The sequence below is a fragment of the Larus michahellis genome, chromosome 6 (genome assembly GCF_964199755.1).
Source record: "Larus michahellis chromosome 6, bLarMic1.1, whole genome shotgun sequence".
NCBI lineage: Eukaryota > Metazoa > Chordata > Aves > Charadriiformes > Laridae > Larus > Larus michahellis.
This window is the reverse complement of record NC_133901.1, coordinates 33,731,464-33,755,927: the sequence shown is the minus strand read 5'-3', so window position 1 is coordinate 33,755,927 and position 24,464 is coordinate 33,731,464. Positions and strand designations below refer to the sequence as shown.

The window sequence follows — 24,464 nt, the reverse complement described above, 5'->3', positions numbered from 1 at the left end:
AGTTCTTTGGTTAAATGATTGCTTTAATTTCCTGTTTGTTACTTTGGGGATTTGGCACTACTGTTCCATTAATCTGAATTTCACTGTTTTGTGTAGAGAGCCAGCAGGGAGGGGAGCATGCGACACGGATAGGGATAGAGCTGGGGCTGGTACCCTCCTTCTCTTCCCTTTTTCCCAAAACCTCCTCTGATTTCTCAAAACCTCCTCCAATTTCAGTGTCCCAAAGACATACAAGACATCCAAGAATTGAGCTGGAACCAGTCCTCTCCCAGATGAGCTGCTGGGTGGTACCCACCAACACAGCTGGGGACAAGGCGAGATAGGTGACGGAAGCGATAATAAAAACTGAAGTTGTGGGAGAGAGTATCTCCAGTGACTCAACATACTCAGCTTAGAGCAAAAGACAGTCTCCAAACTGTGATTTTTCCAACTCTGACGACTCCTTAGGTGAAACTGCGAGTCCTGAAACACAGGCTGAATTTTGGCCATGAATTCCAGGCTTTTGCATTGACCTGTAAATATGACATTACAGTTGTGATCATTCAGGAGCTTCCCGAAGGCTACCTTCTCACGTGGATAGCAGCGGCAGCACCATCTCTCTGGTATTTACATGACCCAGAGAGCACAGCTGATCAGTTCTGTTTTCTTTTACGCCATAAAAGTTAAGGTCATAACACCAGAATCACGGAATTGCCTCAGTTGGAAGGGACCTTTCAAATCATGAAGTCCAACCATCAACCTAACTCCGACAAAAACCACCGCTACACTATCTCTCTAAGCACCACGTCTACCCATCTTTTAAATACCTCCAGGGATGGTCATTCCACCACTTCCCTGGGCAGCCTGTTCCAATGCTTGATAACCCTTTCAGTATAAAAATTTTTCCTCATATCCAATCTAAACCTCCCCTGTCACAACGTGACGCCATTTCCTCTTGTCCTATCACCTGGTAGGAGAAGAGACCGACTCAACATCCAACCTTTAACACAACTCTCCTCGTGGTAATAAACAGTGCATAAATAGGACCACTTGTCACTTTTCTGAGATACATACTTAAACAAAATTTATTAGGTTTGACACCACACAAAGACGTCTCATCAAAGCAGTCCCCTAAACCAAGTGATACTAAGGAAAAGGGCATGAAGTAGTGATAAACTTCAGTGGTATCGTCTTCTAGTCATGAAAATCACAACATTGTCTTTTCCGCTCTGATTTTATCATCTTTCTTCTAGATTCCACTGGATTTCAACCCAGTGCTCATCAAGTGCAATTTTCAGGGATACGTAAAAGGCAACACAGAGCATAAGGGACCATATCTGGCAAATGCTGGCCCAGGTTTCTGCACTCAAAAGGGAAGACACGTGCACCAGATGGAAGGAGCTTTTGGCCCTTTCCTTTTCCCACTCCTGAGCATGTTCCTCCCCACCCAAGGCGGTGGGCGGCACCGTTACAGGAGGAAACACCTTTTCTGTTCTCCCCACACTGTTTTCACCTTCTACTGGGGCTTCTTCTCTCTTTTGTACTCCTTGAAAGTCAGCAAAGAGTCCTGTGAAGCAAAGGTGAAAGAAGGCTCCTCTGTCCCCTCCCATATAATCATGAGGTCTGCTCAACTCTTCCCTTATTGGAACCTTCTGATCTGACGTGACTATAAAAATTCCTCGGGCAGGAGGCAAGTCCTGCTGTCACCTTCAAGTTGCTTTCCCAGCACACCCTCAAAACCAACAGTTCTGAGCAAACCCAAGCATGTTCAGAGACTCCTGAATGCCCACGGGGCTGGCTGAATAGTAGAAGCTGTCCTGAGCAGAGGAAGATTTGTTGAGCTTCAAAGATTTATATACAGTCGCTTCTAAAACTAGACGATCTTGCAGAATATCAAGCAGATGATAAGACGTCTACAGAAAGTGAGCCAGGACGACTTGGACTGGATGAGTCCATTAAGGTTTGCAATGAAGGCCTGAAATACAATTTTGATTCCTAAATGCACCATGCACTTATAAGGGAGAAAGAGGAGGAAAGAGAATCTAAAAAATGCATTATTTAGTTTAATGCATCGTTGGTAAAGAAATTTCCTGCCTTAATTTTCTCTGAAAGTAGATACAAAGCATTAGAAACCACATTTTAACTCTGGCTCCATCCCCACTGTTCGTGTAATGCAGTCTGACAACCGCTTTTGGAGAGCAATCAGGCTTCCTAAGCTGCAAACAGCCTGGGAGGCGACCACCTCTCAGCTACACTTTCTCTGCGGTGCCGCGACAAACATCTGTTTCTCTGTTTCTGCCTGGAAAACAGACCGAGTCGCAAAACACTGTCACCAGCAGGGGCAGGGGCCACTGCCGTCCTGACCCCCGAGCCTGACACTCCCTGCTGCCCTCCCAGGTCAATGACAACCTCCTTGAGTGGGAGCACGTAGGGCAGAGGTCCAAGAGATGCCCAAGCTCTTGCCTGCGGCCCAACATCCTTTTATAAAGGAAACATGCAGGAATACAGTGGAAGCTCTGAAGTGTTAATTTTTGGAGGCACAGCCATTGAAAGCTGGTTATCTACCTGCTACATAACGGAGACTGACACGAGAAGAGGAGAAAGAGGTGACAAAGTAGGTGACTGGGCCAAAAGGAGGACTGAAAACCCTGATGCTCTTGGAGAAAGACCACATGTAAAGATGCTCAAAACGGGCAAAAGGAAGGATGAGGGGATTGGGGAAGGAAGCTCAGCCCAGCCACCACACTTTTATTTGGTATCACAAGAAGCCACCAGAAGAGACCAACTACAGAAGTGCTGCCAGTGGGGGAGAACTTCATTTCCTTACGTGCAAAGAAACAGGAAAAGAGAAATAAAAGTAGCTTAATGGGCAGGACGATCTTCTGAGAAAACAGGAATTTCAGAAGAATGAGAGAGGGAGGAAGGAGAAGATGCTGAAAAGGCTGGAAAGTTCAATGGGATACAGGCGGGGATGAAGAGGATAAAAGGCCAAGGCAAACCTGAAAGACAAAGAGGGAGAGCTCAAGCAGAGGTAGCTCAAGGATTAAGAGAGCAGAGAGGTGGTACAGGTGGGTGAGAGCAGCACACTGGGACAGGCTAAGGAAAAAAGGGAGAAGAGCTTCAGCAAAGAAGGTTGCTCAGGAAGAGGAGAGAGGAACCAATATGGAAAAACTGGGATTTATTCCCATGAGAGATGATGGTGATAACGAAAGACAGCAAATCAGTTGGGTGAAGCTGATAGCAGTATTAGGCCACAGATCAACCCGTCAATGAACTGGAGTAGAAAACTCAATGCTTTGCTTGCCAGCTAAAATAATCACCGATTCACAGATAATCAACATGCATTGCGGAGAATTAGCTAAGCGATAAGCAATTAGAAAAAGGATACCTGGGCAACAGGACGGAATTAATCAATCAGTTACCCCAATCAAAAATTAGCAAACAGTAAAATTCAGTAAAAAAAATATATAAATCATTATATAGCAAGTTGCACAGAGTCAATACTGACTCTGGGGGGAAAAAAAAAAAAGTTGCCGCCGATTGGAATCTTAAGTATTAATGTGAGAAAAAAGTGTGCACGGCCATGACCAGTTACACACACCTAATTTCAAGTATCAGCTTGAAATCTCTACCTGAACAACCCCTGACCCATGACATTTCCAGCCAACTTTGAACATTAACACCTCGCTGTGACACAGATCGCTTCCTTTCAACGGACTGTTGAAATAGGCAGGGAAAGGGACTTTGCTCTGTAAAAACAGAGATCAGTCTCCCTCAGCACCTCGACTTTTACACCTTTGTTTTGAGGAAATACAACCAGAAACGGTATCATACTACATCACTGCACCACAAAATTTCTCTCCAATCGCAAGCAACTTAAATACTTGGCGTTTTAATTAAATTTCATTGAAATGCAAGAAAAGTAGCTGCTCTTCTCTCCTTCTTTCCTGAATAGCTCTGATTTGGTTTTCTCTTTATAATGGAAGAATGTGCGTGGAACACTAATTTTCCTCCATAAATCCAAAGACCGGTTCCACAACTATTAAAATGGCAATCAATCCCTTCCAAAAATGAAATTGGAAGTAAACAATGCAAATCAACTCGGATATTTTTTCTTAATTTGCTCCAAATTTTGTATGCTTATTCAGACAAGTTATTTGCACTGCCATGAGGATCCAAACCAATTTTCTAATCTATCATGAGGAATAAAAAAAAAGCATATTAATTGAATATATTCAGCCACTCTTCAAGCAAACTGCGATGAAATGTATTTTCTTTTTGTGGTCTGAATCAAAGAGGAGACTCTTTCCACCATACGCAAATGCACTTCTCTAAATTGTTCCTAGAAACCGACTTTACTGGCAGCAAAATTGTGAAAAGCATTCGGTTTACTCAGTCTCTAGAGAGTTCCCCCGAACCAGGAGATTTGCCCAATTCAAACACCTGAATTCACCACTTGCTTCCAGTTTGGCAACTTCTTTAGGGGTTTGTGTCGGTGACAACCAGTTCTGACCTAACACGCGACTCTTGCAGCACCAAATTAATTAAATGCTATCACAGCTTATACTCCCTTTTATAACTCTACGGATTTTGGCTGTTGCTAGAAAATATTCTCCTTTTCCCTCTATTTCTCTCATTAACTGCACAAAGAGGGGAAAAAAAAACCCAACCCAAAAAAGCAGAGTTTTATCAGGCAGCACGCATGCAAACTCAGACAGCACTCCCAGTCTGCCAAAAGCACTCTGGATTACAAGGAATTTTGGAAGTGAACTACGCTGGAGTAACCAAGATAAAACGTTTGCCTGAAATACATTTATTAAAGCCAACAAGTTTTGCTTTAATAACTCATTTTACTCTTAAGTGTGCACTGAAATGGGAAACTTTCCTATGAAGCTGTTACAAAGAAAATTTTACCGGACATTTCTGCTGCCTACAACTTATTCCAGACTTTTGTGCAACTAGTAACAAAACATGAAGCTATAAGGAAAAAAATAAATTAAAAAATCAAATAACGAATTCAGAACATGGTAAAAGTTTAGATTACTAAAAGGTAAAGCCTGGGAAGAATTAACCCTGCAACAGTAACACATTCACCGACCTCTCACGCAATGATTAGACATGTAAATATTTGACTGCCTGCATCTACCGTGCGCTTAAAAGCAGCTTGTGCTGAGTCTATCTTAAGATCAGTCCTGAAAAGAAAACCAGATCAACACTGGGAAAGGCAATCTAGGTCAGATTTTTGGCACAAGACGCAGCGCTGCCAACGGACAGCTGACTATTTCCTTACCGGGCAAGGACAGTGCATCGATCCCGAGCTTACTTCGCTAGGATTTATTTATTTTTGAACTCCAAAGCACAGAGAATTCTATCTGGTATGGCTTTGTCTGTGAGGGATTTGGGAAATTACAATTTGGATTTAAAAGCGACAGGCACGGGATCGAGTCTGACTGCAACAGAGATGGGATCGCCCATCACCACAGCTAACAAACCCCACTCCTGCACAGCCAAGGAAAACCTTCTCCCTGGTAAAAGACTGGCATAAACCTATGTGCTGGTAACAGCCCTGGTATTTACATTTCCCAGTCTCTTACAGCGGATAGAAATCAGAAGGGAGGGGAGGAGGAGAGCACATCTGTTCCACTGATGCCCTGATTTAGGACATCAGCATTTTCCACTGCAGCGGTATCATAAGTTTTCCCAGCAATGAGCTATTTTTGCACTTGTCTTCTCTCCGGATTACTGATATAGTCAGTTATTTTCCTTTTATATTAATTTTGAGATACTTCAGAACCCTTTTTCTTTTTCTTTTTTTTTTTTTTTTTTTTTTTTTAACTTTAGCACAAGTTGTAATGTTGAAAGGAGGAAGGGCATCTGAAGGACCTGGATCTCCAGCAAGAGATCCCTTCTTGCCTGTTTTCCAATGACTTGCAGCTGAGAACCAAAGACAAACTTGGTTGATCCCAAGATGCCCGTGGCCAAGCGGGGAGCCGAGTTCCAGCCCTTCCCAACCTATAGCTGCCTTTTGGGGGAATTCTTCCCCCTTTCTGGGGATACCCAAAGACGCAGCAAACGGTGCTGAGGTCAAGCGACCCCCTGACACCCCAGCTGTGCGTTGTGGGACCCAAGTGGGGCAAATCCAAGGATGAACACTGAAGCAGCCTCTCCGTGCTATGGCCCCTGAGCATATGGCAGCGTGACAGCAGCTAATATTTCATTTCTGATGCTAGGCATCTGTTACCGAAGCTGCCCACTGCTGACAGAGCATCAAATGACTGGAGGAGGGGATCAAAGTGCTCTTAGTGCGTCTAGCAGGAGGCTTTGGGGAGATGCTGCCCGACCCGGCGCGCTCTGACCCTTTCACCTCCCATCTGGTGGGGAACGCCAGCGGCGGCGAGCATTGCGCCCCTGCAAAGCTGGGTTTGCTTCTTGCCCCCAGCACATCTCTGAGGTCTGACCACAACATAATCTTATGTAGAAAAGCGTCTTTGGAAAAAAACAGCAGACTTCTTCACCGTCACCCATGTTTGCAAAACCTTCCTCTTTTTTACAATGAGAACAGCATTAGTTTTCTTGCCATGCCAGCAAGTTAGGTCTGGGTATTTTTTAGTATTTCCGCTTGATCGAAAGAACTGACCTGAGGTGACTTTCAATGGTGCAAAGAAAACCTGCAAATCCCCCTTGGAGTTCTTGGTGGGCACGTACAAAGGACCAGGCTTTGCCTTCACCTTTCCAAACCCCTCACCAGCGAGGGAGACACAGCAATGAAGGAGAGGCCACCGCAGGATTAAACCACGTCAGTCCCAGTTCCTTCTGCTGTATCTTTCTTAGGCTATGGGCTACGCTGGCAATCCAGGTTGCCTAAACAGCTGCTTAAAATTGTACTAAAGAGTTTACGAATCTGGATTCCACTCCAAGGTCAGAAAGATCAGGTAAAAGACACCTTGCCGTATCCTACAGCACTATTGCATTACACGCAGTCCAAATGATAGGTGTCTCTATTCCGTTTGTATTTTAAGTCCTCAGAGAAACATACATTTTCAGATCCAAGTGTGCATTTTAGAGGCTAATTTCTCTGCTTTCTTGCTCAGTTTCTATACATTTTGATCACAAGACTTTTCTGATGAAAGCCCACACCTTGATTTCATTCTAGATACCCGCTGTCAATGCCAACTGCCCCGGCACCGGTGCTACCTCAAGGATCAGCAGGTTATGCAGCCCAGCCCAGTCTAACCCTTCCATCAAGGTAAAAATAAATGGGGATGCTCCAAAGAAAGGTACTGAAGGCAGATCTGTTACAGGAATGCTGTACGAAAAGGTTCACCCCTAAGCTGAATTATACAACTTTCGGTGTCCTCTTGTGACGTTTTGAGATGATGAGTTTCATTCCTGTTCTGCTACTACAGGGTCTGAAGCCATATACCCAAAAACTTATGTATGACCCCCAAATACAGTCCCATGCTCTTATTTACATAATCCCTGAAGACGTCAAATGAGAGTCAGAAGTTCCAAGCTGTGGAACTCCCTGGAAGCGCTGAAGATCAGGAACATGGTTTTGAATGCCTTACCTTTTCAGGGAACCACCCGAAGCAGCTAATCCTCAGAAACACATAAAGCCAAAACCCAACCCCCCCTCATCTAACCTGACAATGCATATATAGTCAAACCAAAAAGCTTCTCCTCCGGAAAGATGTCCCGTTTCCACCGGAAGGCAGCACAGGAAGGGGATTTAGCCATTATCAAGGACTCTGTCTCTGTGGCTGATAAATTTATTGTATCAGCAGGTAGCCCCGCCATCACCCATCACCGCTTCTGGCCTCGCGTCCCCTCGCAAGCCCCATCTGGCAGACAGCATCTGACAGAGGTAAGAAATCCTACTCTGAGAAGCTCCACGGGAAATTCCCCATTAAGAAGGACAGAAAGCCACAAGGTATTAAAAATGTAAATAAGAAAACTTATCTCAAATGGTGTTTTGCTGCATTCTGCACACTATGGAAATAAGGCCATTTCAATTTTACCACATCAGTAACTCCGTTTCTAATGCCTTCTCCCTTCCTCCAGTCACTTAGTCTTGTCGTTATCTATTAAGATATCCAACGCCCGCTATTTCATGGATTAAGGATGAACTGGCTTTCTGCTATCCTAAAGACGCTTTTCAATTACTATTATTACAACTCCAAGATACTGCAAATACCGCACCAATAGCGAGAAATAAGAAGTTACTTCAAATATATCCCCAAGACCTTAATTGAATGTTTAATAATATACAGGCAGAAAAACGAAAGCTACTCAAGTGAGTTTGAGCAAGTTTATTTCCCAGGGAAAACAAACTGCCGGAAAAAAGAAGTATGTGCCAGGCGGGGTATATTTTGAGAAGCCACCAAAGACCGGGGAAGGGAGGAGGAGCTCCCCATTTTAATGCTTGATTTTTTGCCTAGTACAAAGCTGGGATTTAATGACTAGCTCCACTGCTAGAGGCTCTTCTTCACCTGGTGCAGGCATCATAGAATGTGTTGGGTGTGAAGGGACCTCTAAAGGCCATCTAGTCCAACCCCCCTGCAGTCAGCAGGGACATCTTCAACTAGATCAGGTTGCTCAGAGCCTCATCCAGCCTGGCCATGAATGTCTCCAGGGATGGGGCCTCCACCACCTCTCTGGGCAACCTGGGCCAGTGTCTCACCACCTTTCAGTGTAAAGAACTTCTTCCTAATGTCTGATCTAAACCTGCCCTGCTCTAGTTTAAAACCATTGCCCCTCGTCCTATCACTACACGGAAGGAAGACTCAAAGCTTGATGTCCTGGTGTAGAGCAATCAAAGCTTGGTGGCCATTCCTTGGGTGGCCACAGGTGTCTCCACGACCGCATTTACCATTCTCTTCATTATTCCTAATTAATCCCTGGCATGACTTCCTCCCAAGTCTACAGCCTGCAAGCCAGCCTTGTTCAAAGTGCCAGTAGGTGTCACTGTGGGCAATGGTATAAGAGAAACCAGCAGAATAAAGTTTGAATCAAAGGCAAAACACCCATCAAGTTAATTAATATTTGCTTTTTAATATAATTGCTAATTATATTTTTCTGCTTTTACAGATAAAAGTGCATTGTCTGTGCCTCACAGATATACGGAGCTTCATTAGAAACAATTCACTTTTTCTGCTTCAGACCATTCGGGGTTAGAGACTGCACATCACGGAATATTTTCAAGTAAGCGCAAGGCTGGATTTTGGTTCTTTGGTTCATTGCCACCAAAATCAGTCTGTATATGTATGTATGTATGTATTCATCTAACTAGTGATAACGTGGGTTAAAATTGGGGAGTTTTGGAAACCGCTATTAAAATAAACTCGCAGAAGGAGATGCTCAGTGCATCAGAGACACGCACGCTCTCCCTCCAGGCTGCCCATGAAGCCCCTGTGCCTCCACAAAGCCTGCGCATCACCAGGGAGATCCATCCCGGAAATCATTAGGTGGCTGAGAGAGCTCAGGCTGTCAGAAAAGTTTCTTTTTAATTCTGGCGTCGGGCCCCCGGCGACGCTCCATGCCAACCAGGCTGCTAGTCCTGAGCTTAGGTGGGTGATGCAGGAGGAAGAGGGACTATTGCCAACATTCATGTGTTGTTTTTTTTTTCATAGATACAGTTCTTTAACTTTTGTATTATCTTAAAATCAGTAGCCAAAGCATCATCATCATCATTATTATTATTATTATTATTATTATTATTATTTAAAAAGGGATCATTTGCTATACGATTCTGTACCCTGCCCATCACTTTGGAGCAAGGAGGTGCCATACCTTGCTGCTGCTACGTTACTAGAAACAAGTGGACTTTTTTAGAAGAGTATTTCTTACCTAAAGTCTGATTTTCTAGTTCAATTTTCAACTTACTCGGATAGAAGGGGAAACACCCCAGCAGTGGTTCCGGCCCCAAGGCATTGCCCATGTCCCAAGGGCGGCAGCAGCAGCCTTTGGCTCCAGGCGCTGCTGGGGTATTTCCCAGCTGGGAAAATAGTTGAGTTGAGAAAAAGTTGGGAAAATAGTTCTGGGCTCGAGTTGAGCCACGCTGGCTGCAGCCGAAACCGCCAGATGCACAAATTTGAATTGTATTTCAGTTTGAATTGAATATATTGTCTTTGCTCAACATAAGAGCTGAAGGGCAACCACCAAGCCTTCGGCCTCAACTTGTCTGCAGGCAAAAGCAGCAAATAAAATTGACGGAAAAAACAGAATCCACGTACGCGTTGCCCGAACGTATAGTGCAAAGCCTCTTAAAACTGGAAATAGTAAATTAATGGACGTGGGAAGGTTCAGCACATGGCTGGATCACCAAGGAGACGTTTCTTGGAACTCCTGAGTTGCACCCCCGGACCTCCCTGCTGTCCTACCTCCTACAGAAAATTGACATCCATCTTGCATGTTTCTCAAAGACAGTCTGCAAATCTGCCAGTGCAAATGACACATTACAGATTTACTTAAATCCTTTTATTTTTTTTTTTTATTCATATCTATGAAACCCTGGAAAACATCTCAGATTACCAACAAAAATCAATTTCAGGTTTTGGGGGTTTTTTTGCCTTTTTTTTTTTCTTCCCTTTCTTTTATAGCTGTGACAGACTGTCCGAAGAATCCGCTTACAGAGAGCATAAAAATAGGCCACAGCTGGGTTTAATCCAACCTGTCAAAGACAAAAACACTTACGCCCAAAAACCTGTATAACCTGAGAGTGGTGATGGCAAGCGCAGTAGCCTTATAAATTATCATCTTATCACTAACTTACCATAGAAAGCTTTAACATCCACTCAACCCACTGTTACTGAAAATGATAAAAATGAAATACTGGAGCTTGAAGCAGCATCTCCGTAATTTTTCTTCTGTTCTGCTGAATACCATTCCATGGTGCTGCCTTCGCCACGTGCCCTGACAGCAACTGCATCATTGCTGGATTGGCTTTTTCTGTGTTTAATTAATGAGAGGGGGATGCCTAATGCAGGGGGACAGCCTAATAAGCTGGAAAGGATGATGCTATTTGAGAGGCAGCTGAAAAACAGGCAACCGTAAAACCCTTTTGGAGGATAAACTAAAAAAAAAATAAATAAAAAAACCCCTTAAAAATCACAATACAAGCACCACACTTGAAAATTCAGCCTCGGCTTTTGCATCTTCATCACTGGGTGCTGCTGCATAGACAGGACAGCTAATATTTGATGCTAACGAGACGGTTATGGCTTCTCCATGTGGCTCCACAAGAATGTGGCAAGCTACCATTCTGTGTTAGCAGCTGAGGAAATCTCTCTTTACAACCCCAAACTCCCACCCTTCCAAGTGTCCCGCGGGATTCTTGTGGAGATTTACATTAATACATATATCCACGTGCTTCGGATGGCTGCAGAAGATGTAATTCTCCAGCTGGGATGCATTTGACCTCACTTCAGTGGATTTTACAATTTGCACTGGGGGAGAAAAAAAAAAAAACAACCACCCAGATCCTGTATTTTGTGGTTTAGGAAATAAGCCCAGAGAAAAGAGCAGCAGCACTTCTGACAGTAAATTAAATAATAATAAACTCTTGCTGTCTCCGGAGGAATCCGGCTCCCTGTGGACAATACTCTGAACAAAAGATCCCTCCGATGCTGCTGGGATTTTCAGTGTGAATGCAGGCTGGTTCTGGAGAGATTTTACAATTTGTTTCGTAAAAATCATTTTTAAAGAGAGCATTGTTCACCAGCTGCATCCACTGCAAACACCCAACAGGTCCCACCATGAGAAGACCTGAAGCTGTTCATCCTGCCATCGAATCAAATGGGTGGAAGTCATGGAAAGGTCTTCACAGGCTCTCGGTACAGGGATTTCATCAGAGAAAGAGGGGTTCGGTGGCAAATGATGGAGGGGACGGGGAAGAAAAGGCAATAGAGGTTTTGTGGAGAAAGAGCAAGAGAAAGACCCAGCTGGCCCAGTGGAAGAAATTGGAAACAGGACTAGTCTCAGCAAAAACCACAAGGGCAGCAGCTAAGGTTTTAAAAGCCAGGGATGGACTTAGCCAAGACCTTGGTAGGGAAGGGGGTGCACGAGAGAGTATTTCTTGCTAAACTGGAGGCATTGCACAGCCAAACCCGCAATGCCGATGCCCACAAGACCTCATAGATCCTGCACAGCTCGGGGATGGAATATGAAGCAAAAAGGTATCCCGAGATGAACCGAACATGCCTTAAAGAATTGAAAAAACTAACCCTTAGCATGTTTTGCCAACGCTTGTCAAGGTAGAAATACCAAGCTATTTCTAAAGCAAGCGTTCCTGTCACGAGCAGAACACGAAGGCCAGCCATACAGATGCTGAACCTCTTCCCTACGTTCATTATGGTATCTACATTTTGGAGCTGGCAGAGATACTGCCATCCCCTCACACATTCCTAATAACCCCATCTTTATAGTAAAGCCTATATCCATATTTTTAGGAAGTTTTCCCTATTTACAAACCCTCTAATGCTGTTTTTCCTAAAAAAGTCCATCTGCTCTGTTGGCATAGCTAGCTCCAGCATTTTCTGCATTACACACCCTTCTAGAAAAGCAAGAATATTGAGAAAAAGGAGCCAATCACTCAAGGCCTTGATTAGACCTTGACTTTCCAGCACCTTTATTTTAACCAGCGGCACTCTGTTTTTCTCAACCATGGTCATATTAAATCAGAGAAATATTTAGCCACGTTTATCTCGGGTATTCATGAGTTTCCACTTCCCATTCCCGCATTATTCACAGAAGATATTATTTGGTTGTTTTTTGTTTGCAGAGACCCAGCGTTTCTGGTCCAAAGGCAGCTTTCTGCCCCGCTCCCACCGGACCAAAAATCAGCGTGGTGGGATGCACCTTGGGTGCCAAATCCCAAACAAGGAGAAGGGCATCAGCACCATCTCATTTAGTTTTTCTGGGTTTCACTTCTGCTAGCATGGAGTGGCCGTGGAAACCATCAAAATAATCACATGCATTTTTTAGTAGGATGGGAGAGTTAAATGGATTATTCAGTTTGGCTGCAAATTTTGATTTTAACAGACAACTTGTCCTGTTGTCCTTCAACTCGCTTTCAAATGAAATAACAGCCTCAAATCCGAATAAGAGATTACGGTCTAGTTAGACTGAACCATTCACCTGATGCAATCTTGAGTTTGCTTGCAAGCTACTTCATCAGGCCACAATTTTTTAATAACTTCTTTGTTACTTGTATGAAGAGCTTGCTAGATCCTTGTCGGTCTTGTTCTGAGCCCATAAGCTCTGCTGAAGCATTGCTAAATTGAGACCCTCAACCTCAAGGGATGCTCCAAGTGTCCTCTCCAACCCACAAAGCTTTTCTCTATCTCCATCACCCTCTAACAATAGTTTTTGCAGATCTATTAACTGCCGTGTGAAGAAACACCCTCTTCATTTCTACCACTACAGAAGAACAGGGCAATCGAGTTGGTCATCATAATATGCACATGCATGATGATGGTCCTGACAAGCATCTGCAGGGACCAGGGAGTATTTAACTCCTTTCCTCTGCTGCGATAAATTAAGCATGAGCTTATTTGTAATTGCCTTCAAATGGTCAGTGCCCACAAGAAAGAAAAACAAAAGGAAAACTTATATCAAAGTGACACCTTTTATTCTGATGCTAGTGCTAGAGCAGCTTCTAAAGAAAGCATCGCTATAGAGTCATGTCAGCAGCTACAGAGAAATAATCGCATTTTTCTCTTTTTCTCCCTAAGACGTTTTGAAATTAGATTTAGGTAATTCATTTGCATTTTTTACTCTCATAAAAACTGAAAGAGATTGAGCTATTTTCCAATTCTATCAGCACTCCTTGTTTCTCACGCTGGAAGAAATTGCTCTCAATTCTTTGAACAGCTGTGACGTGTGGTGGAAAATACAGCATACGTGCACTATACCTACATATTCCATAGGTTTAAAGAAAAAGTTCATCAGTGACATAAGAAGAGGATACTATTCTACTCCATTGCTCTGGATGCTGCAACCGAGCACTTCATTGGACTCTTGCATGTCATTTTTTCCCAACTGCATTTTATTTTCTATTGCCTTTTTTTTTTTCTTTTCCCCCAGCAGACCCAAAATGCTTTTTTCCTGGAACACCTGCAAAAACAAAGCTACGTTTTCATGAACATCATTTGAAAAATTAAGAGAAGCACAAATCAAGTTGAAATTTCGCCCATATGCGATTGAATCAACCGTGATTGAAGGTGTTTAGTTGCCCTCACAAGCAGCACTTCTCTCACTATATTCCATAGCTCCTTTGGTAAACGTGCTACCTCAGAGCGTCACTGTAATCAGAAAAGACAAATAAAATCTTTCCTAAGATAAACAGTTTACTGTTTATTTCTAATTCCCCCTCAAATCTAACGCGTGTCCCTAAGTCAGATGAATATTTATCTGCTGTCGATCACCTTCAGTCCAGGCAGAATCTACTGCCAAGCTCTACGTAGTGACAGTTGTCACCTGCAGGATGGACCAGCAAAGGATTGCATTAGACCTGGCTTCCTTTACCTAAGAGTGATCCTCAGTCTTATTTAGGCAGCAAAAAAATACTAAGTATATTGAAAGCTAATTCATTTTGCCTATTTTTTCCTGTTCTAGTCACTGCTGCTGTGCAATTCTGTGCAAAAGGAGGACTGTAGTCAGACAGCGTTAATTAAACGCAGGCATCCTAAGAATTTCTGATCCGTACGAATTTCACAACGTGGAGCAAAAAGGACGGTTGGCCTCTTTGCACGGAGGCTGGCCAACCACGACGGGGCTGCTCAAGCCCCCTTTTGAAGCTGAACTATGCAGTGAAACTTTCTCCAAGATTGCTCCTCTTCATCAGGAGCTGCCACTGAAGGCGGGCCACTAGCAACAGACACGAATTTTGTTTTCCATTTACCGTTTGCACCTTATTCAATTCATTGACTGAGGGGAAAAAAAAAAAGAAAAAAAAAAAAAGAGCCGCAAGCAACCCTCATCACATAAATTTCCAGCGGCACTAATGAAATGGCTGCAGACAGGCGCCGCGATCCGTGCTTTCAGCACTTTTGAGATCACGCTCCCAAGATGCGCTCCACACGCAGCCAGGGAGCTGCAAGAACACAGATTTCAGGCTTGGCATCATCTGCTGGCGGTATTTAACACATTTCTCTTCGCTCACGCTGCTCAAATAGTTTGGCAGCACCATTTGCCCGTGACCATATACGCGTTGGGATTAACAAGGTAGCCAAGTCAGAGCCGCCTGGGCCTGGAGGAAGCACATCACTGGCACTTGGACCTCCGTAATGCATTAAATTAAAATTTGGAAGGTTCAATGCTTCTAGTGAAATAATTTCCCAAATGCACAGTGGGAGATATGGAGGATGGCAGATCCAGGGCCCTGACGCACTCCCAAGCCAAACTGTGGAGTTTTAGCAAGGAAAACCTAGGATGAGTTAATGAAGTGGTTTGCATACTTGATTTAGTGTAATTAGTTACATTTATATTATATTTTAAGATCTATTTTGTATTGTATATATAACAAATACTACATATTTGCAATATATCATAAAATACTATATATATAGCGGTAATATGTTAAGTGGCAAATCTATCTAGAGTTCTGGATACATGACACACAAGAAGACATTAGACATAGTTCAGGTTTGACATTATCTACGCAAAAACCATCTCTAATATTTTAGTAACCGAACTGAAATTGCATTTGTTGCTTGCTGTCGCTCCAACTGCTCAGATTCATACATATAACATCTTACATGGATTAGTACGCTAAATCCCAAACAGCGAAGGAACATCAAGTACACAGGATTTAGAGAGTGATAGTCAAAAATGCCAACGAAACCTCATTTCAACTCCCTCCTGTGTATTTGTAACTATAAAACTTTTAAATCGCGTATTATTTTCTCCAGCTGCCCCTTCCCCCCATCTTGAAAGCCCTACATAACTCCACGGAGCTGGGACAGATATTCAGGTGGATAACAAGCCCATCCCTGACAGCCGGGCAAAGCAATCTCCTTCTTTGAAAAAAGATTAGTAGTTTGAGTCGAGGGAAAAAAAAAAAAAAAATTAGAAAAATCACCTGTAGGCCAGCAGCCGCAATGAATAATTTTAGATTGAACGGATAAGTCATCAAAATCATAAGCAACTGTAAATGGTTTCAAAAGAGACAAGGTCAAGCAACCTTAATTATACTTATTGTTACTTGAACTACTGATCTGAGATATGAATCAGTCAAGGATGTAAGCTTTACATTTAAATGACACAGAGGATACCCTTGAAAGAGGAAAAACACTACCTAAAAGGGAACCAACTTCAAGATGGAAAAGAAATCCCCATTTTTTTTCCCCCCGAAGAAAGAAGGAAAAGAGAAAGAGAGGAGATGCCAGCCAAGAGTCTCCGAGTGCTGCCAATGCCCGCTACTTGCTCACCCTCAACCACGCCAGGAACGCAGACCCCGGACCAACCTTCCTCTTCTTGCAGACATTTCAAACACCTTCTCAAGCTTGACTCTCCTCCTGCCTGACCGTTGGTTTCCCTCTTCTCAGCGTCTACTCTCCTGCCAGAAGCACTAATTTCCTCCTACTGAGCTCTTGGAAAGCTCTTCAGAATGCACAGTCCGAGCTGAAGGCCACCGACGGGAGGTCCACCCGCTGCCAACCCACACGCACGTCCAGCGGTTCCTACTTGCTCTCGTACACACAACCTCACCAAAAAAAGGCACCAGGCTTCAACTGGGAGCACAGCGGGGAAAAGCGCCCCCCCTTTGCTCCATCAGCAAAGTGCCACTTCTCTGATTTGCCCCCCCCGCAATCACCAAGACAAAGCAAAGGTGCTTAACAGTGGCCAACCACGTGTCCTACAGGGACTCTACTACGGGGACACAAGGCACCTCTGTGTTTACCATGAGGAGTCACATCTTGAGAAATTATGCTAGAGGTTGGGCGCTTTGGGGTTTTTGTTTGATTTTTCTCCTCTATAACCATAAACATCCCTTTTTATTCTCTCACCTGCGGTGTAGCTCCTGGTAATTCGATCCACTTCTTACAGACTCCCCATCCTCCTCCCTTAAGGGTTTAATTTCATTTAACAAATGGAGTTAATCCATAAAGACTAAAAATGCTGCCAGTGTTAGAACCTTCCAGATGATCACTGGGCAAGAAACCAGACACATGTTGTCCATGTAATATTAATAGTGCTGTGACCCGGAGGGCTCTTTATGATACCTCCGAGTCCTTACAGACGCTATTTTCTCCATTTCCATGAGAAAAAGAGGTAAAAACTCTGAGACCTGAAGCTGGGGAAGATGTTCTTCCCTCTCCTCCCATATTTCCCATCAGAGCAGCTGTAACCCTGCCTCACCTCCCAGTTCGGGGGCTGGCAGAGGGGACAGGACCCTAAATGTTGGCAGTAGTGTCACATATGAGGCCAGCACCTCAGTTGCTGTAAGTTATTCTACAGGTGTTTCGATGCATTTTAGTTTCCTTAAAAAAAAATAAAAAAAAATAAACCAATACTTCATTCCCTTCTGATATAAACCGCCCACGTTATAATGAAGTGCCATAATGCTGCGGCTACATATTCTTAGAAAAGAGCTGTTTACTACCAAAAATCCATTTATTTTTGTGATATATAGCAGATACATATTAAGGGTGCCCGATTGAAAAACCAAAACAAACCAAAACAAACCAAAACAAACCAAAACAACTTTTTTAACTCTAAGAAAAACAGAAAGTCTGAAATCAGAAAAGACAACCATAAATTGTTTCAAAGCCTTCAAATGTGGGGAAAGAAAGGTCAAGGCTTTTGCATTTTCTCCAAAGTTTTTCAGGTTTATAAAAAAAAAAAAAAAGGGACTTTTAATCTTGACTGTTTATGTTCTACAGCGAGTCTTTCAATTTCCAAACAAATTCCCCTCTTTCACCCCAGGAAACTCAAATTATTCGGACGTTTCATGAATGCGCAAGACGCCACTTTTACTGTTTTCCAAAGGAGATTTGCGTGCATCCAGAGCAAAGATTATTTATACAATAAATACCAATCCAGGTATTAAATCCAAGATACGCAGTGCTCGGATGGGGGTAAGGCACACAGCTATGTTTAAGCAGCACCCCGGCGCTGTTATCTTTCCCAACTATGTTAAATCTCCAATATTTAAACATAAACGTGTTGATTTTCTTTACCAAAACATGGTACAGTGGAACTGTTTTGCCACCGGTTGAACGCTGTTAAGCAGCAGAGCTGCAAGCACACACACACCAGGGCACTGGGCAACAGGGTTTTTAGGAAGGAGCAGCTCAGGGAATGACGCTTGAAGAGTCGGGGGTGGGTCAAGAAGGGTTTTCGCAACTGAAGAAAAATATAAAAAAGCAGGCACCAAGGAAGACAAGTTAGGAAAACCCTGAGGACAATATTAAAAATGGCATTATTGAGCTCCTGGGCTCCAGTGCTACGTGTTGCCTCTCGCATCCCAGGCACACAGCAAGCGTGGGATGATATGCACCACACTATGAAAAAATATAGAGAACAATTGTTCTCCGTACAGAATAACTGATGAATTTGGGTCCTTCACCCCTTGCACAGCATTAGCACCGTTAACCCTTGCTTCCCCACCTCTCCCAAACGGCTCCCCCCCGCCAATAGCTTAGTTTATGGGAAGTGGAGGCTGAGCTGACTATAAACGCATGCATTCATTTTGATCCAGCATCCACTAATTTAACCCTTTCTTCTCATCCTACCCCATACTTTGGACAAATCTTGCAGGAACTTTGCATCAGATGGGTTCAGGGCAAACAATCGCAAGCGATTTGAAAAGACCATCCTACAGACAAACCTCATCTCCTCAAGGCACCACGCTGCCAACATCTAAGTGAAAACAAGAATTAAGTCTTGAGCTGCAGAAACGTATTATTTGTTGTGTCATGCATTTTGTTTGGCAAGCACAAGGATGAACAACGCAGAGACGGCGTTATAACCAAACTAAAATCAACCTCTGTGCTGGAAGGGACGCTGGGCTTCCCACCGTGGTGAAAAATCACCGCGGTCGTTACGCAACAGTTGGAGAGATGTTAATAAAGTCAGCTATAAATTACATTGATGCTTGTTAATACGTGACGTTAAGAAATATTAATATCATTTTTAAAATGTAATGGAAGGAGACAGAAGGGTCAGGTTTGGGTAAAGCTGTGCCAGGATGTGATTCCTAAATCCTGGGACTGGGGCTACAGGAGCAACCTAAAGCTGCTTTGAGATCGGTACCAACTGCAATGATCTACAGCTGGAGAAACCTCCACCCCCAGAATAAGGTCTTGGAACCAGGGTAAATTATAGCCCTAGAAAGCTAATTCCTGGGAGGTTTCTTGCCAAAACCAGAGCATGTCGGTAGCTTGGGTTTGAATGTGCCAAAACTGAACTCAGCAGACTCGTGTCTATTCTCACCTATAGAAATTATGAGCAATTTCATTGACGGGAGTGATCTTGCACAAGTCAGAAGCCACTGCAAGAGAAAAGGAAATACTCCCAGGTGTTGTTAATTCTCAAGTTATCCAAGGAACCTGTAGAATTTCCAGCAATTCTAGAAATGAAATTATGTTATCAAACACGGGCCTTTTTTCCTCCTGTCTTCATAACGCCATTTCCAAGTCTGATTTGGATAATGGGTAATTAAACCAGTTTTTTTTTTCCTTGTTTTCTGGATTTTAACTAACAGTTTTTAGAAATTATTCAAAGAATGTAGGAGAGAAATGTTACATTATTCACAGCAATGTATCAAAAGAAAAACTGTACGAAATCTTGACATGAAGAAAGAGCTTTTTCTTTCCCCCCTGCCTCAAACTGTGCCAGATCAGCCACTTTTATGCAATCCTTGTTACAGCAACAGAGAAGGTAAAATAAAGTTATTGCTGCTTAGTTCCAATAGGTTAGACACTGTTAAACACAAAAGGTGTAATATCACAGTAAACAGATTTTTTTAGTTTATGTACAACACGGAAGACAAACACAGAGAATAACAAGGGTGATTCCAAGTAGGAAACTGGGACCTATATCCCAGTACAGACTGGGATGATCAGCCTCTCTTGCCATAAGATCCACCCTAAGGGTATGGAGTTATCCCCACAGATGCTGCTTCTGTGCCTCAGTTCTTCATTGCTATTCATTATGATGCCCCCCCCCGCCCCGGTCATGAAACTTTGAAGTCAGTAAGACTTCTCTGGGGACACTTATTCTTTTCCCTACCTCTTGGTAAGGAGCTTAATGCCGGTTACATGATGCAAGCAAATAAACTATCTGTTTCTGGTTAGGCATGTGGTTACGAGATAGGGAAATTTAATTCCTAGCATATCGAGTTAATATACCTCTTTTCCCTAAATCAGAACACTTCTCCAGCAGCAAAGGAAATAAAGCTTATCTATGAATATGCAATTATTCTGTATGACAAACAGCTGATTTGTTCGGATTACAGAATTTATCTGTATTCTAAATAAAAAGGCAAAGAAATAACAATGTCCTATCAACGCTCTGGAGAAAACATAATCAACTTAAATGTCAGCAGCCCTGTTTTTTAAAAAAATCAATGGCAGAGGTGATACACACGAACATTTTTCTATAAGCACAGTTATTAGGCTTGCTCAAGATGGCAAGGCACGTATGAGAAAAACCAACAAGGAATGAAAATAAAATACTGTTGTACATAGAGAATTCCTGCAGTTAAATCATACAGGGCTATGTTTTGAAATGGTTTCTGAACAGTTTCTGTAATGTTTAATCACATGCGATTCTGCAGGCCCAGAACAGAGCGCTATGTGAATAAACCCTGTGGACAAACTGCCTGCAATGCCATTCAAATATTTTACATCCATTTTACACATTTACTTAACAGGGCAAGGTGGGGGTTTTTGATTCGTTTTGGGGGCTGGGGTGGTTTTTTTGTGTGTGGTAGGGTGGGGTTTTTTTGATTATTTTTGTTTGTTTTTTTTTCTTGGTGTCTTTTGTTTTTTTAAAAAATACAAGAAATTGAAGACAGGCTGAGAGAGTTGGGGTTGTTCAGCCTGGAGAAGAGAAGGCTCCAGGGAGACCTCAGAGCCCCTTCCAGTACCTAAAGGGGACCTACAGGAAGGATGGGGAGGGACTCTGGATCAGGGAGTGTAATGATAGGACGAGGGGTAACGGTTTCAAACTGAAGGCGGGGAGATTTAGATTGGATATTAGGAAGAAGTTCGTTACACTGAGGGTGGTGAGACACTGGCCCAGGTTGCCCAGGGAGGTGGTGGAGGCCCCATCCCTGGAGACATTCAAGGCCAGGCTGGATGAGGCTCTGAGCAACCTGATCTAGTTGAAGATGTCCCTGCTCACTGCAGGGGGGTTGGACTAGAGGGTCTTTAAAGGTCCCTTCCAACCCAACACATTCTATGATTCTAAGACTCATTAAAAGCCTGATGCTAATGAGATACTAGTTACAGCCAGGTAGGCAAGGCACAACTCCACCCGGACCATCAAATATCTCAACACATCTTACGTCACCCCTCTCTGCTGTAACTCTTACAGTGGCCGCTTTTCCATGACACCTCCTTTAAGGCATGATACTGCCCTCCAACATAAGCGTCCCACCAAATTTGAAAGGAGATGATCTTTTCACACTCCCCCTTCTCCATCACTCAACCAGGGGCTGGAGAAGAAGGTTTCCCTTCTGCACACTGCTGGAAATGGTTGTTTCGCTCCCCAGTTGGATAGAAATCCAATTAAAAATACATAAGCCCTGTTCAAAACTGGATTAATTTTTCACACAGCTCCTCTCATCGTCTCAACGTGCTGGAACAGCCAACCATAACTGGGAGCAAAACTGTGAAGCTGTTCTTTTGGAAAAAGAGAGCCTGGATATTGCCAACAGAAGGCTCGCAGACTCTGAACTCATTAGCTCTCAAAATTAAAAGCACTTACCTCTTCAAGGACATCTGCAAGCTTACTAAGTATCTCCTCAGGAAGGCTCTGGAATGTGGGAACACTGCAATACAAGAGAAACCTCGATTAATAGATCCCTCTATGCAGGTCATAAGTCTAGCTGCATTTCTCTCATCTATCTTCCAGAGATAATTTGCCCTCATCGTCCAGGGCTGAACAAGCATTCCCCAGAAAAGCGGCATATAATGGAAATCTGATCTTCTTCTAGCAGCCAAGATGTATTTTGTGATGACGGGAGACCACTTGTGGTAAACATCTGGAGAACCACTCGTAAAGCTGGTAATCAACTAAGAATCAGTTAAGGATTTACTGCAATTAATCTTTGCTGCAAACCTACTCAGTCACATGTATGACTGGGCAAATTTTTTCCTGGTCTACTTCCATCCCACCAGAAATAAATAAATAAAAAGGGCAGAAAACAGAAAAGATCAGCTCTAACCAGCAACAGATAAAAGATTGACTGAAGCCACACACAGACATAAAAAATGCAAAGCACAGAGTTGTGAAGGGCATGGGGTCAGCAACAAACTAAGGACTGTTAGAATTATTGAAGACCTTATCAGGAGTTTTACATCCAAGTTTGGTTGTTTTCTTTTGCCAAAAAGGAAACTTCTGCTCTTGTTTGGTAGCAAAGACCTCAGCAAAGGTCTCCTAGGCCAGGCTGGACCTGCCAGTCAATGTAAGGGGGCAATGCAGCAATAGAGAGCCCACCAGCCCAGGGTTCACAGGACTGAGATCGAATTCGGTCTGGGGCAGGATGAGGGATATGCAGTTGGGTCTCCAAATCTCCTGCAAGTACTCTGACCTTGAAGCTGTATCTCCACTACTCTACAGGCTGGCAGCGAGGTTATGGAGTTTCCCCTCCTTGAAGATACTCAAAAGCCATCCGGATGCAGCGCTGGGCAACCAGCTCTAGCTGGCCCTGCTTGAGCAGAGAGGTTGCACCAGATGACCTCCAGAGGTCCCTGCCAACCTCAATCAGTCTGGGATTCTGCAATACCTTGGTCTCTCATTCTCTATTTTCCATAAAAAACTTGATGTTCATCAATATTCCCAAGCAATGCTAAATGAAACACATAGGCACCATGTATGTTCCAAAGGAAGGAAAGCAGTGCTGTAACGGCTTTAATTAAAAACACCTGTCATCCGTAGACTAATTAGCAATGCATCTACACGCAGTGTTAGTGCAAGCCCGGCACCGATATGACAGAGCTCTACAGAAGCTGTTTACAAGAACAGTTAGTTCACAAGTTGCTTTATCACAGTCCGTTACATGGTGTAAACACATTTCTACGCCCTTAATATTAAACTGAGGTCCCCAACGCGTTGCTCCAGTTTCAGGAACGTTGATGATCAAGTGGAAAGCGAGAAGGGAGAGGGCTGTTGGGAGGAGTTCCCTGCAGAGAGGTGAATATAGCCCAAAATAAATCATGTTTTTCCTTTCACAGGGGGTTTTGCTTTTTACTTTGGATCACATAACTGCATAAAAGGTATTCTCCACATTGTGGGGAGCTAAAAAATCCAAACCCATACATTTTTTGCAAACCTGAACTCTGGAGAGCAAGTCCTGGCATATGCCTTTGGGGTAATCATAAGCCCTAAACTAAACGCCTTCTGGATGCACAATTTGGCGGCTTCTTCTGCACCCAGAGCAAACCCAAACCCACCCAAGGTCTAAAGACCTTTCAGAAGGCCTGAGAGCAAAACCCAGTGTTTTGTCTGGGGCCAAGCATGAAGTGCCCGGTGAACTTGATTTGTGAGCACAATTAAAGCAGGATTTGCTTTTATTAGCTTAAACACATGCTATGCTGCAGTGGAATTAAGAAAGTTTGGAAACCTTCATTATTTGTTTAAACAAAGAACAACCCTAAATATCTTCAGCTGAATGTATTAAACGATAATAAGACAGAACTGGCCAACTAAGTGCAGAAAAATATGATTGTTCATGTTCTCAATAATATCCTTTGTTTTTTCCTTGGGAAGCCCTCTTTTTCACTGGAAACGCGTGGTCCACAGTGTAAGAAGTGCAAACAGAAACAACTAAAAAGGAATTACACGAAGTATAAAATGAAAGTTCATTATCCCAACCCTAGCACTCCCAAATGAGGAATAAACTGATAGAAGAAGATAATGCTCCCAGACATCTGGACAAATTTTACTGTGGTTGCACCATTACACTCCGAAATTGGGGGAGAATGCATCACGGCATATTTTTTACAGATAATTATGTCTGTGCAATCCAAGAGAGGGTAGCAGAAGACATCTATTATAAACCAAACACGTGAGAAACAGGGAAACAGCATATGAGCTCTGAACAAGTTATAAGTCTTCCTACTGAAAAACTGGAATATTAAATAAACAAGGGAATTTTCCTAAAAGAAACGCTTACTGCTTTAGCACAGCAAGAGATGGGAAAATCAACTCGTTGACAAAACAAACTCCATCTACATCACAAACTCCAACAACAGCACATCACATCCAATTAATATCACAGATTTGTGGCGGTTTATGATGGGCCAGTGCCCTTCTAA

At 43.2% G+C, this 24,464-nt stretch overlaps 1 protein-coding gene across 5 annotated transcripts in view; it reads right to left on the bottom strand.

Moving 5' to 3' along the window:
• PRKG1 (protein kinase cGMP-dependent 1) overlaps nt 1-24,464 on the bottom strand; it is a 530,425-nt gene that overhangs the window by 142,911 nt on the left and 363,050 nt on the right. For all 5 annotated transcript variants that reach the window (XM_074590625.1, XM_074590626.1, XM_074590627.1 and 2 more), the window contains one exon: nt 21,913-21,976. In XM_074590625.1, the coding sequence (XP_074446726.1) occupies nt 21,913-21,976 (64 nt within the window). The remainder of the gene's footprint in view (nt 1-21,912; nt 21,977-24,464) is intronic.